The sequence below is a fragment of the Erithacus rubecula genome, assembly GCF_903797595.1.
Source record: "Erithacus rubecula genome assembly, chromosome: 2".
NCBI lineage: Eukaryota > Metazoa > Chordata > Aves > Passeriformes > Muscicapidae > Erithacus > Erithacus rubecula.
This window is the reverse complement of record NC_136685.1, coordinates 3,364,571-3,379,960: the sequence shown is the minus strand read 5'-3', so window position 1 is coordinate 3,379,960 and position 15,390 is coordinate 3,364,571. Positions and strand designations below refer to the sequence as shown.

General features: G+C 42.1%; 1 protein-coding gene across 1 annotated transcript in view; it reads right to left on the bottom strand.

Annotated features, from left to right (window-relative positions):
• Window positions 1-15,390, bottom strand: part of PKHD1 (PKHD1 ciliary IPT domain containing fibrocystin/polyductin) — a gene marked incomplete at its 3' end in the record, with an annotated part of 229,888 nt that overhangs the window by 167,794 nt on the left and 46,704 nt on the right. The window contains exons 34-35 of the mRNA XM_079298284.1: window positions 10,726-10,909; window positions 7,241-7,391 (exon numbers count right to left, since the gene is read on the bottom strand). Of these exons, the coding sequence (XP_079154410.1) occupies window positions 7,241-7,391; window positions 10,726-10,909 (335 nt within the window). The remainder of the gene's footprint in view (window positions 1-7,240; window positions 7,392-10,725; window positions 10,910-15,390) is intronic.

Genomic DNA, 15,390 nt, shown 5'->3' with positions numbered 1-15,390 from the left:
ACTGAGCTTTACTGAGAAGACCCAGCATTCAGAGCTGTTTATAGCACCCACTTCACCTGAGCTTCCCTGCCCTGGCACATCTGCTTTTCTTCAGGGGGAACCACAGAGCTCTCAGTCCCCTCCTCTCCTGCCCAGGGTAATTATTTGCTGATTTTTACGAGGTCCCCTTACGATCCCTTAATGAAGTCCTTTGCTCTGCAGCAATTCAGGAGGACAGATTGGACACGAGGGGCTCCCACTTAGGGAGCTGCCAATCAGGGGGTGGTACCCAGCATTTAGAGCAGTTGTTAAATCAGTCTATCATCCAGCTATTACAGGCTCATCATGAAAACAGCTTGCTTTTACTGGCAGCCACATCAAATTAACCCTTTCCTTAGAGACACTGGGAAGCCTTGAGTAGATTCATAGTGGCAAAGAGCTCTGGTTTTGCCTCCTGCTACAGCAATTATTTTTGTATATTATTAATAAACACACTCTCTGAACTGAAATCTCTCTGCTGTAAATTTGGTTTTTTTCCTCTAGCTGTACAACTAGTTTGCATTTTTAGGCTATGCTAGACATCATGATAGCACCAGCAGTGACAAAACCAGGGAAAAAAATCAAACTTTAAAAAAACCCTAAACAATACTATTTGTCTTTTCTCTATTCCTCACTCTAAACTCTGTGCACAGAGTAAATCATGATACAAGATGATTCTCCATCACTACCAGTGCTTTGCTACAAGACTAAATTTTCAGGCTTTTGTGATCCTTTGGATTGTTTGTGTTTGTTTGTTTGTTTGTTTTTTTTTTCCAAATAAATTAAACATAACTGTGTTTCCCTCCCACTTTTCCTTTTAAAGACCTTTCCAACCCAAACCATCCTGTCAGACCACGTTCCACAGATGGAGAACCAAAGCCATGGTTTCAAACACAGGCAATCCTTCCCTTTCCAAAATGCTGAATGGCTGAAGGAGTCCATTAGAGTTTCTGTCATAATTGAACAGGAAAGTGGCAGCAACACTCTGTGCAAGCATCTGGGAGCAAGTGGAGAGGACAAGAGCCCACAGTCACTCAGGGAGCTTCCCCACACTCTCCTGACCCTTTTGTGCAGGAAGGGAAATATTTGTTTTCTGTAGCCTGGAGGAACACTTCCAAAATGGCACTTTTCACTCCAAATCTGTTTCTCTTAAAGTTTGAGAGTAGGCATGAATGGAGGGGGAAAAAGATTTTTTAAAAAAAGAGGTTCTCATTAACTTATGCCATGTTCAGTTCTGATTTTACCCAGGTTTGTTAAAATGGAAAAGCTTTGAGATGTTTTGGATTGCAGGGACTGTGGCACTCCATCCTAGGATGTCCTGGGCATGGCTCCCAATGCACTTCTCAGGGAAACTGTATGAGAGGTGGGGAAAGGAGTGTTCTCTGAAAAACCACTCACAATTCAGGAAGTAATCTCCTCAGAAACACTGGAAACATGGTGGGATTGAAAATAAAAAGGTTTTTCACAATGTGGGGGGAAGGAAGAGAAAGTTACAGTTCAGTCCTTCATTTTTCATCTGACAGCAGGAGAGGAAACGGTTAAATCTCAAATTGGGAAGCAAAAAGTTAAAGGAAAATAAAACCACACCACAAGCACATCTCCAAAATTTCCCATTGCACTTAATGGGTTCCCATGAACCCATTAAAAGGACAAAAAAAAAAAAAAAAAGAAAAAAGAAAAACAGAGAAGAGATGCAATTTTGCTTACCCTTTCCTCACACACCTATCAGTCCCTTTTTCCTGTTATTTATTTATTTACCTTCCCCTTCCAGAGCAAGGCCCCTATTTTCTCATTTAGTCCAACAGAAATTGTCTTCCAGGAATGACCTTTTTTTTTTTCTCCTTTCTCTCCTCCTTTCCTTCTTCCTCTCCCCCTCCTCCCTGCTGCCTCCAGGCCATTGCCCTCGTGCCAGTAACTAGATAACACACTCTATCAGAGATTTTTTAAAAAATCATTGCAAAGGCACTGGGGCTGATAGTGGCATCAATCCTTGCCTGACACGGGCTCGGGTCAACCATTTATCTCTTCACATTGCCTGTGGTTACTGGGGAGCCCATCTTGGTTCTCTACATCTTAACAACCTTGCAGATGGTACCTCTCTGCTCCAGCAGCCTCCACACCCCAAGACTGGTTTTGTGGCTTTATTATTATTAGGGATTTTTTTAATGGGCTGTTCCACCTCTTTTCTGTGAGGGTCTGGTGGGTTTTATTGCACTCCCCACCTCCTTCTGAAAATAGCACTGGGACCAAGATATAAAGTTACGAAAAGAGGGAATTTGGAAATGCAAGGGTGGGCTTGCTGGGCTGTTAAAAGTGCATATTTATGAAAATACACACAAAATGATGTAGAAGAATTTCCCCTAGCCCTATTCCTGATGTTCCATCCTGTGTGACATGGCTATTTTTGGCTGGTTGCACTGCCAAAGGAGCCAGGAACCCTACTCACAGCCCAAGACAACAAAAATTCAGGTTCTACCAGGATACTTGCTAATAAATCCAGTGAAACTATTCCCAAACCTCAGCAAGTTGTGATTCTTATGGCCAGATAAAGGGTTTGAACTCTCTAAATGGATACACAGGAATTAAATATCTTATTATATCATAATTATTCTTCAAGTGGAGAAGAGGGCAGGTGTTTTATTTACCCACTCGAAACAAACTCCATATCAAACTGGAATCTGCTCTGTTCCTTCCCCATCTCTGTCAGTGTCCAAGGCCAGGTTGGACAGGACTTGGAACAACCTGGGATAATGGAAGATGTCCCTGCCCATGGCATTGGGACTGGGTGATCTTTTAAAGATTCTTTCCAACCCAAACCATTCTGTGACTCTGTGATCCCTACCCTGCTTAAATACTCTCAGCCTGCTGTAGTGGTTTCCCTCATGGACTGCCAAGTATGAGCCCTTCACCCTCAAAAATGCACCCATCAAACATCTACACATCATGAGGACAGCTATAAAATGAGAGTAAAAGAGTCACCCCCCCATCACTTGTAACCCTCACAGATGGAGAACTTGCTCAGGAGTTGGGGTTGAAATAAGAGGATCTTTAAGGTCCTTTCCAAAACAAACCAAACCAAACCAATCTATGACTTGCCTCAGCCCTGTTGTGATGATAAAGTAACAGCCCTTTATGTTCCAGAGCCCCTCCTATGCTCCCTGAAAGCTGCCCAGGCTTTGCCACCTTGTAAATCACCAAATATCTCCATTGCTTGAAACCATTTCATTGCTTCCCTCTCCTCCAAGTGCTTTGGCATCAAGAGAAATGGTAAGCAGGGGGAAAAAGGGCTGAAAAAGAAGGAAAGGAATGATTCTGAGATCTGCAGAGGAATCCAAGGGATTTGAAATTCTAGTCCTGATTATATTAAGTGGAAGTTGAACAGAGAGGATTTTTGAGGTGATTGTACATATCTCAGACACAGCATTTATTTATTATTTTTTCTTTCATGAGAAGTGAACAAAGCAATTACCCCTATATCAGTCACCAAGCTAAGAATTCACAAATCCTCAATACTCTAAGCCACCCCTTAAATCCCAAGACCTTCCCTTAAAAACAAACAAAAAAAAGTGAAATACTAACTCAAGGCAGCACAGCACACCCAGGCAGAGCCGTGGATGCCAGGATGGCATTTTTATCTGGCAAGTTATTTTTTATCAGCCTCCTATCCCTCAACAGAGACCCCTTGAGGGTTGCAGGGAATTCCCTGGGATACCAGCTCAGCTTCCCTATGGCTCACTTGGCATCAGCCCCCTGCCAAATATTCCATCAGCCACGTGGGCAGGCAGGGGAGGGGCAGTGGAAGGCAAGCACTGCTCCAGCAGCATGTTTGCATCATGATTAGGTCTGGTCCAGTGATCTGGAATAATAATGGGAAGGCTCACTAAGCATAATGGGCTCAGAGCCACCCAAGCCTCCCATGAGCATCCCCCCCTCGTGTTTTTGGGGTGTTTTGCACATCTCATCAGTGTCACCAGAGCTGGCATCTCATTATGCAGCCAAGGTGGAAGTGGACAGGTACTGAGTGAGCATTAGAACTTTTCTTTTCCCTTTTATTATTTAATTCATGTCTTCCCATTATCCAGTGCATTCTCGAAGCTGTGAACTAATTAAGTCCTGTGGGATATACAATCAGTGCTGGGTTGGTTGTTTTTTTTTTTTCTCCCTCTCTTTTCAGGAGGCTAAATTGCATTATATACTGAAATAAAAATAATTGTGCAACTCTTCTTAGATAATAACAGAGCAAGTTACAAACACTAATGATGCTGAATGGAACAGTGGGGCAGAGGCCTGCTGCTTACTTCTTGTGACCTAATTAAGTCATACAGGGCAAAATACTTCAAACACAAAGTGAGGCAAGAGCTTAAATCAGTTTCTAATGAAAATCATAAAAATTATTCTCTGGGGGGTTGGTGGGATACAGACCAGACCCCAGCAAAAATCCAAGTTGAACTGAAATTTCATGAAGCCTGCTTTGAAAATCACAGACCTCCAGGTAGCACCTTGGAACTCCATCAAATCCTGGAAGTCCTCTAAATTCAGAGCTGAGCCCATCCCTGACCATAAACATGCACCTGATGTTCCTGGAGGTCTTTTCCAACATTTTCCAACATTCTGTGATTCATACAAGCTGCAGCTCAGAGCTGAAAGGACAAAAATTGAGCGATGGATTTTGCAGCACCTACCAGAAAATGCAGTTGTTTAAATAACTGATGAAAAAATACCCTAACAACTGTGCCACAGAATAATGGGCATATCACAGAATGTCCTGAGCTGCAAGAAACCCACAAGGATCATCAAACCAACTCCTGGCTCTGCAGAGAACAACATTAAGAGCCCAGTCTGTGCCTAAGAATGTTGTCCAGATGCTGCTTGAGCTCTGGCAGGTTTGGTGATGTCACCATTCGTATCTCTCAGGCTCAAGTTCACAGTACCATCATTTTTATTTTTTTTTTCCTGCTCTCAGCCAAGGCTGATCTCTCTTCTTGCCAGTGCCCATTCATTCCATGCCACAAGCTTCTGTCAGCCTTTCTACATTTTCACTTCCAACACCATCCTGGAGCTAATCCTGCTCCACTATCATCATCAGATCACCTCTGAGCTGAGTGCTCAGCCTGCCCAGGCATCCTTCAGCTGGCAGCAGAGGGAGCAGAAAACAAACCTCTGAGCAGTGCAGCTATGCTGGGAACAGGATCATGCCCCTTTTTCATGGGATGCTTTGAGATCCTTGCATGAGCACGCAAGAGAAGTGCCAGATGTTATTATAAAGAGATGCAGCCCCATTACTTGTACACAGAGTCGTGCTGCCTGCTAATAGCACCATTATCCTAAGGCACGTGGTGCTATTAATGCATTTCAGTGCTTAGTGCTGAACCTGGGGACCATTTTTCCATGGGAAAGGTGAGGCCAGTTCACACGACATGATTTAAACCTCCACGGTGGAGCACGCGCCGCGCCAGCTCGTAAATCTTAACGGGATGCTGTCAGCCAGAAAGGGACCCAAATTGAAGCCATTTATCTGAACTCCCCACCCATCCACCTCTGCTCACCCAAGCCAGTTTTGGGAAGAGGGATAAAATGATTCTGAATGCCCACTGGGTTCATTAAGCAGTAGCAAATCCCAGATCTCAGGTGCTGCTGTTTTCATCCTGCTCTGAATGAATTTGTTCGTTCAGGACACTCAGGACTTCCTTGGTTTTCCCTGCTCTGAGCAGAAAAACCCCTGCAGGGACAAAGCTCACAGCTTCTTCCTCTTCTTGCTCCCAGCTTGTCATGCTGGCATTTCTGAGGCTGCAGGACCTCACAGATGAGCTGCCCAAATCCCAGACAGTGGGAAATGTCCCTCCAAACTGCAGCCCAGGCTCTAAAAATGCCCTTCTCCCATTTGGGAAGGAAAATAGCAGTGGGAGGAGAAGTTATCTAATCTCATATTTGCCTGGGCACTTCACTCCTGCAGTCAACAACCAGCAATTTTTGAGGGTTGTTTTTCTCCTGGGCATGTTTTAGTTACCATAACTAACAAGGGTGATGAGCAAATGAACCTTAATAGGTAACATTCTACATCTGACATTCCTTCACACACCCAGGACAGGCTTTACAGAAGCTAGAAATTCTAATTTAGGATACTCCACTCCAATAGCAATATTCATGTAAGGTAGATTTACAAGTATTCAGAGACTCCTAAATATAGAATAGATCAGATATATAAAACTAAATATAGAATTCAACACTAGAAATGCACCAAAATTACTCTGCCAGTACATTGCAGCTACTTTTTGGGGTGACAAAGTAAGTTTAAAGTCCTTTAACAAAGGAAATCTCTTTGCAGATAGAGTTAGAAATTACTGTGGTAGCTTTAACATTGATGCTGAGCGAATGAACTTAATTTTCCTAAATTATGATAGAAGACTGTGTGAAAATTTTATTTAATAGAGCATTTGGGGTTTTTTTTATCCTCAGGTGTGTAACTATCCCCTCCTCACACGTCCCTGTACTCAGGAGGTCTCCAGCACATCTCAGGAGCTGCTCCTTTAGGAAAGGATAGTGAAAAAGGGATAATTTGTGTTTAACAAATATCTAACCCCTCTAAATTTCTTCTTACAGGTGGCTAAACACCCTCTCTGCAAAACTGTGAGGACTCTAACAGGACATTTCAGGTTAGACATTTTTACATATCAAGGAATAAAATGTATGCTGGTTCAGAATTAATAGCATTTTTGTCATGAACTCTTGGCATGTCTTCTTTTCTTGCTGTACCCACAGATAGCACTGAGAAGACTGTCCCATTTTCCTTCAGCTACTGAAAAGCAGCAAAAATCAAATATAACCAGGGCTGCACTGAAAGCTAAGTCTCTGCCAGAGAGCTGAAACTGTACCTCATGGCTAAGATTTCTGCTCAACAGAAAATAACATTTTTAGAACACAATTGAATTTATATTAAAAAAAACCCCAACAAAACAGACAGTGTTAAAAATACATACATTGGTCAGAAAATAAGGTAAAGCTCATTTATGTCTCATAAAATACATGATTAGCCATAGTTAACCATTAATTCAGCTGTGCTGCATTAGAACTGCTATTCAAAGTTGGAAAGCATTTAATATTATATATTGCTGCTGCTCAGCCTAAATTGTTTTTTTTTTCTTGCCCCCCTTTAAATGTACACAATATTACAAATTTAATTTTAAGCTGTTTGAATCAGTCTGTAAAAAAGATTTGATTATACCTGAGTGTTCTGGCCCCAGTTTTTCCATATCTCAGTAATCTTGGCAGTAATTGGCTGATTAGCTCCCTCACACTCCATCTCTGCCTCAGTTTCCATGGTAATGTTACAGGAGCTATTATAGATGAGAACTTCATCTCTTTCCACTTTAGGGCTGAAACGAGAAGGGAGGTTAAATGGGGTGTCATCAATCTTAATGAAATGCAATTATTTTTACTCTTATTAATCATTGCAAGCCATTAGCTTGTGGCAACTCCTGGCCACCATTTGTCAAACTTTGCAAATTTCGGTAATTTTGTTTCCATTCTTTTATTGTTTATTTGTTTTTTCCCCCTTTTATCTGCACACACTCAGGATGAAAATACATGCAGTAAATATCTCTCAGTGATGCTTTTCTCCTTCCCCAAACCATCACAAACAGGGAGGAATGCCATTCTAGGACCAAGGCAGGCAGATAAGTGCAGGCACCAGGGAGGGAATCAGCAAAGATGGACTCCTACAAGGAGTAGGGTTTGTTTGTGTCTCCCCCCTCCCCATCTTACTCACACTTAGCAATGGGGAATGAATAACTTGCAACTCCCCTAGGGCAAGGGGAGAAATTGGAAAAACCACACAACTGGCTAACTGGTCCCTAATTCCAACTGTGAAAAAATGAGCTCATTTAGGGGTTCCAATTCCTGCTACCCAGCTGATTGCAATGATGCTTTGTTGCTAACATTGGAACATTAACTTAGTAAATTAATTAAACTTACTTAACAGCCCAGACTAAGCAGATTCGATATATGTGCCAGTTATACCAGCAGACATTTGCTCTAAAGCCTCCCCTTGCAGAGGGGGAAGAAGTAATAGAAAAAAGTGGTGGAGAGAAATGTATTTTCCCTTGGTTTTTGCTGCTGACAGTTGCTGATTTTGGTGGTGTTTCATTGTGGGGAGCTATAGGATTCAATGTAGGGTTTAGTGGTGAGCAAAGTGTGGTGCAGGGTTAAGGGTTGGACTTGATTCTAGAGGTCTTTCCCAACCTAATTGACTCTTGGCCATTGCTGCTTCTTCCTCTCCTCCCCACCTCACCATCAGATTCACACAGGAAAGTTGGAGAAAGGAGTTCCAGCAACACCAACACAACCCAGAAATTGCACAAGTTACACATTTCCTGAATAGCTCAGAAAGGAAAGAGTTCACAGCATGATTTAGTCAACAGGACTAGGATCAGGATAGGCAGGATCAGGATTTTAAGAGGCCTCCACTTTCCTGAAAATCCCATATAGGAGGATTTTGGTAAAATGTCTCTGGGATTGGAATCCTAGAATGGTTTGGACTGGAAGGACCTCAGGGACCATGCAGTTCCATCTCCCTGCCATGGGCAGGGACTCCTTCCACTGTCCCAAGTTGATCCAAGCCCCATCCAGCCTGACCTTGGACACTTCCAGGGATCCAGGAGCAGCCACAGATGCTCTGGGAATTCTGTTCCAGGGGCTCACCACCCTCACAAGGAACAATTCCCTCCTAATAACTCATAAAAATCTACCTTCTGTCAGTTTGAAGCCATTCCCCTGTCCAAATCTCACAGGGTCCCTTTAGGCATTGAAAGGTGCTCTAAGTTTTGCCTGCAGCCTCCTCCAGGTTAACAATCCAAATTTTCCCAGCCTTTCCTGACAGCAGAGCTGCTCCATCCCTCTGATCATCATCCTGCTTCCTCTGGACTCGTTCCAACAGCTCCTTCCTGAGCTGGGGACCAAAGCTGGACACTGTCCCAGGTGGGCTCTCATCAGGGGCAGAAGCACCTCCCTTGCCCACAGTTCTCCCAAAACTGGCCCACTTGGAAAGCCAGGGCTCAGAGCTTTGTCAGGAGGGTGATGATCAGAGTGCTTTGGTGACCCTGAAGATTTCAAACATCCCTGCTGGATGCAGCAGCTCACTCTGCAAACAAAGCCCTGCTCCAGCCTGCATTTAGGGGCTGTTTGTTTTGTTGCCCTTTTTCAGGGTTAAAGTGGTAAAGGAATCAGACACATTAGAAACCACAAAAATACTGAAGAAGGAAAAAAATAAATTTTTTTTAAAAAAAGCCTTTGCAAGTTGCTGAACCCTTTTAACACCAAAATTTTATTTTTATATTTAAATAAACTTTTCCCTCTGCTGTATCAAAAGCCAGCCTTGGGGAGCTGTGCTTGCTTTTGATAGCAACACTTTGAGAATTAATCTTGTCCTGTACAATAATTCAGTGGACTGGGCTATCTTTTAAGACTGCAGAGTACTTTATAAAGCTCCAAGAAAAAACTGCATGTTTTAAATAACCAACAGTTTTAAAGGCAGAAGGGGGTGGTGGTCAGCTGGATGCAGGGCATAGAGACAATTTCCCAAACATTCAAGTCAATACAAGGACCTTTGAGTGGTTTCCACAGGTTTGGGGTTTTTTTTTGCCAAAATTAAATAAGCTTTGCTTGTAAGAAGAGATAGTTCCTTTCTGTCCTCATGCAAGCACATTCTGAAACACTGTTAACAAGTTGCAATGTCTAAAGAAAATGCAAGAAAATAAGTGAATTATTAAATGGAATTCAGGAATGTACCTTGATACAAGTGTTGTTAAATGGCAAAACTTACAACTCTTTTAAGGAATAGGTTTTTGCCATTATAAGCTGATAAAGGAGGGGCTGTGGTACAGATTACATAAAGAAAATATTTATTTAAACCACTGAAAAACACTGTCCAGGTGGCTGCCCTAACCCTGGAAGTGTCCAAGGTCAGGTTGGATGGTATTTGGAGCAGCCTGGGATAGTGGAGCTGTCCCTGCTCATGGGGTAGGAGCAAGATAACCTTTGAGGTCCCTTGAAACCCAATCCTTCACCTGTTTTATTCCCTAACTCAGACATCCCACTTACCCCTAAAAGTAAATGCTGTGCAGGAATAAATCCTCACTGCTCCATCAAAGACAACAGTTCCAAGTTTATTCCTGGACAGCTTGGCCTTGGATTTGCAAAGCATAAGGACCCTTGCACATCCTACTGGATTTACTCTGATTTTTTACTCATGAAAATGCTTGGAGAAAGGCAGAGGGGTAAAAAAAGGAAGAAAAAAATAAAGGAAAAAAACAACAGAAAAAAAAAAGAAGACTTCTGCTTTTCATAATGCCTAATCTTTTTCCCATTGGCATCCACCAGATGTTGCTTTGGATCAGAAGATAAATATTAAAACCTAAGAAGGAACAAAGCAGGCTGTTTACGAGATGGATTTTGTGATGTCTCTCAAACACTTTAAAAAGGCAGGAGGGAAGGAAGGGAGGGCTGGAGATGCTTTAATAGGCACAGGGAATGAATTCCACAACCCATCAGAGCTCTCTAGTGGTCTCAAGGCTAAACTGCTCCCTTGGCATCAATGTGAGAATTAAGAATTCGTTCCTTCACTTGGAGCAGCACTGCAAAAGGTGAAAAACTATTGTGGGGATTTTATTTGTGGATGGACCCACTGGGCTGATGCAGAGACGTGGCACTAACCTGGCAAGGAGTCCAGCAAAGTGTCCCTGGGGCAGGGTGTCCCCACAGACATAGAAGTAGGACACAGCTGCTCTCTGCTGGGAGGTGCCCACTGTGACTCGGATGTCACAGTCAATGAAGGTGGCTCTGTCCTCTTGGCAGCTGGCAGAAGAATGAGTCAGACCACACAGAATGGCCAAAGAGGCTGCAAGACAGGAGAGGGGAAAAAAAAATAACCCAAAGCATCCTAAACATCACTGACATTGAGCATATTTTAACTGCTGAGAGGTGCCATTGCAGGAGGTGTCCCTGCCATGGAGCTAAATGAATTTTAAGGTATTTTCCTATTAGTGGTCTTACTTTTTGTTCTTTTTTTTCTTTCATGTAGAGTTAGAATTGAATGCACAAGAGATGGATTTTCTTGTTTGGAACTTTTTTAACTCTTATCTATAGCACAGAGACTTCTGTAGCACTTATAACTAACAAGATAAAAATGAGAAAATGTTGGTAGATCTAGTTACAAGGTCTTTTAAAGGCAAGCTATCTAATTCAAAGCTAGTTTATATTATTTATACTTTTGACCCAATGACTGTGACACCTGTGACTTGCACTGCAGTACTTTTTATCCAACTAAAAACTACTACCTGAAATTAGGAGGAAGAAGGAACAAGAAGAAGAGACAACACCCAAGAACTTCTATGTTGTCCCATATCTATTACTACATTCTAAAACCCCAAATTCAAAACCCTTCACCATGTGAAATCACACACTTCTATTCAACTACACATCAGTGTTTGTAACTCTATCATTCAAATTTGGAAGTTTTCTCCAAGGCCTTAAATCAAAAGCAGAGTTCTTCTGCGGGTCAGTGTCAGAAAGCACAGAAAATTTAAAACTCTCAGGCTTCAGTGTTCCAACAATTTCCAACCCAAACCATTCCATGACCCTTGGGCTCCTGCTGTACACCCAGACTCTCTTTAATTGCATCTTTTTCAGGATAATTGGCAGCTCCTTCAGCCCAATTTGCTTTGTGTGAGCACAATGTAACCTCCTTTATGCCCTGAGCATCAGGATGGTCTTTGGGATGAAACTGTCCAGAAGGAGATGACATGAGGGATTAAATACAATCATGGGCATTTCTTCTGGGAGAGGTAGAACATGGTTTACAGCTCAGGAACATGGCACAAAACTTTTACCAAGGAGATGTGACAACTTAACATATAAGTTTGAAATCCAGAAAGTTTTTGAGGAAACTTTGACACAGCTTGGAGGGTTCCTGGGGAACTGGGATTTCCCACCTTGCTTTATAGCTGAACATGACTTGAGATGTGGTCCAAGTTTGCCTCCATGGATGAGGTAAAAATTGTAATGGGAGCAGCTGTTTTGAGGTTTGTTTTAAGAACAAGTGGTGTGAACATCTGGAAGAATTTTTTTTTTTCATGGAAAGGGTTGTTCAGCACTGGAATGCAATGCCCTGGGAGGTGGTGGAGTCACCAACCCTGGAGGTGTTCAGGGAAGGGCTGGATGTGGCACTCAGTGCTCTGCTCTGGGTGACAAGGTGGGGATCACTCACAGGTTGGACTCAATGGTCTTGGAGGTATTTTCCAACTTAAGTGATTCAGTGTCATTCTGTGAGCAGAAATGAGATTTTCTTCTTCTAAATCCAGACAAAAAAATGCTAAAAAAGAGGTACTATGAACTGTCACTGAAGTTCTGGTTCAGTTGAAATATTTGGGTTTAACAATTTTAGAAAGGAATCCTTTAATCATTAAACCATGACAGACATTAAACCTGTTTCTCTCAAAGCCCTGACTTTTGGAGAATAATCATGAATCCTGATATAACCAAATAGTTATGAAGAACTCCTGGAAAGTCTGTGGACAGTATAACAGACTTTATCCAAGAGTATTCCTTAAGCATCAGCAATCCAATCAATGGGAATTTATCAAGAAAGGGATTTTTCCTATTTGCTTTTGTAAGTTCCAATTTGTTCAAAAGGTACCTGCTTTGTTGGGGAAATGTCATTGTCAATGAATGTCTTGTCTCCTAAGCAATCTTAAAAAATGGGGGTTGAAATTGTAAAAATTGAAAGTGTTCTATTTCTTATACTAAAATATTTAGCACATATTGCAAAAACTTATTATTTCATATGGGGTATTTCTAAAGAGTTTATAACTCTTTAATATTTCAGGTATTTTTCAAATATTAAAACCTATCAGCCCATCTGCTCTGAACTTTAGAGAGAGAGTTGACAATCCTTCTCTATTTTTCTTGTCTGGATTTAGAATGAGAAAATAAAGATACCCACATGCTCACAGATTTTGCAATATGCTTAATCCCTTTCCTTCCCAAAATCCAGGAGCAATATTCTTGGCATCCAAACAAAGCCAAACACAATCCTTGCCTTGAAGACCTACATCTAAGACAAGTTATAGGCAGAGAACACTAAAAAAAATGATAGCTAGATTTGGCTTTTATTGTCCAAAAATTCTGTCTAGAGCTGCTTTGGGTATTCTATGACTAGAACAAAATCCTTATGTCTTTCCTGATGTTCCAAGGCATTTTAGCAGCACTAGATATCTGTGTTTTGACAAATAAATAGCATCCAATGCTGCAAAGGTCTTGCATTTGCAACAACCTGCAGCAGAACCAATTCACTACAGGAAGATTTTGGTTTTCTTTTGTGGTCTTGAAAAGAACATGACAGAGTTTTCCTATGTGGAAAACCACTTGAACTCTATTTTGAGACAAATGTTGGAAATCACTCACAGAATGTCAGGAATGTTTTCCTCGACATTTTCTGCTGTCAAAGAACTTGTCTGGCTCATGTAGGTCACCAGAAGGTGTTTCCTACATAGCCCTGAGAGCTTAGCACAGGAACAGTCTGGCACTTTTTAAACAGCCCCAAAATGTGGAAATTGGGTGTTTCTGCTGTGCCCCAGTGCCTTCATCCCAAAGTTAAAATGCTTGAAGGAATGGGAGGCCTTGTGTCCTACCAACAGCTGAAATAGATTTTAATTCTCACCAGGCAAACAAAGATATTAATTTATAAAACCTAAGTTTTAGAATTTGGCTACAAAGGATTGCAGAGGTCAGAGGAAGCAAAATCCAAGCAAACTCAATCTATACAGCCCAAGGTCAAACTCAGAATTGCTTTTCTCTCTCAGGTGGAAGGAGGGAAAAATCTCACCTCACCACACCACATCTCCTGTCTATCAGATGAAGATATCACTTTTAGAGATGATGTCCTTTTCCCATTCCTTCCTTGGGGCTCTCCAAGGTCCTCCTATTTCCCTCTTCTCAGAGGTTTAAATATCTTTATGCATTTAAGAGGAAGTCTTGACCTTTCTCTTCCCATTCCTCTGACCATGAAACACAAATATCCCTTGGTATTTTTGGTGCCATTATCTCCTACCAGAACAGCAGCAAAAAATATCAACTAAATACCTCAACACACTTTTGGCACATCCTAAAAGGATATTCTGCCTGTTCTGGGACACAATTCTTCTCCCTGCTTAATTGGTTAGTGTTCAAACCCCAGAATGAAGCTGCTTTAGGCTTTGTACTCCCTATAAAGATCAAACCTGCAATCCCATTGCTGGGATGAATGCACTCAGCTCATTACAGCTTCTCTTTTCAGGTCAGACACTAAGGCAGCCAAATCTCTGTGTGGTGGCAATGGCTCAGGGACTGACTACCCCCAGCCCTGGCTTTGAGGGATACTCTGGCTTAATCCAGGATCCTGGGATGCTCAGCACAAGGACTTTGTTCTGGGTCACTGTTTAATAACAACTGCAGGACATGTGATGAGGCTCAAACCTACAGGAGGCTCCAAGGGATTGATTGAAGAACTGCCCAAGGAGTCCCAGTGCCAAAACTCACATCCCTGGTCATCCCCTCCTCACAAAATGGACTGTGGAGCAGCATGTGCTTAGCAGGGAAGGCAAAGAATTAAAAAAGAAAGTTTTTAAAAGGGAGAGGAGAAGGAGATCTGTTAAGGTCATCGAGTCCAACCTCTTCCTGTGAAGGATTTCTTCATTTCACTCAGACAGGTCTCAGAAGTCACAAGAGGTGGCTTTCAAACATCTATTCCACTGCCTGATAGTTCTCACTGTCAGAACACTCCTACTATGTAATTAATATGCTTTATTTCCCCCTCTTAACTTCATTTCTGGATTTGAAAGGTAGATCCTTTGGTCTCCATGATAAACAGGTTTCTGTTTATTGTGGCCCTGGTTTCTACTGAGGTCTCAATTGCCACAACACCAATCTTCATATCTTCTGCATCTGCTCATACGAATCCCCAAATTTTCCTGGCTCTAGTCCTCACTGTCCTGGCTCAGTGCATCTCCATGTTAGAACCAAAACTCCTTCCTCTCTCTCCTCTTGCCCCATCCAAAGAGCTCTACCCAGCCACATATCTCATCCTTATAAACCAGACTCATTTCTAGCCTCTAATCTAAATCCTCCTCCCTAAACATCCACTTTTACCAGAGGACTCTGGTTAATGGCAGGTCCAGCACCTTCTAACAAGGATCCCAGTAACTTATGTCAAAACCATAAAGTCAGACTGTTATTCCAAGCATGCTGATGCAATCAGGAAAATCAGGCTGAGCTTTTACTCTGATGCATCCTCTTATCAGTTCAACTCCTTTTAAAGATGCTTTCCTCACCTTCCCCTTGATG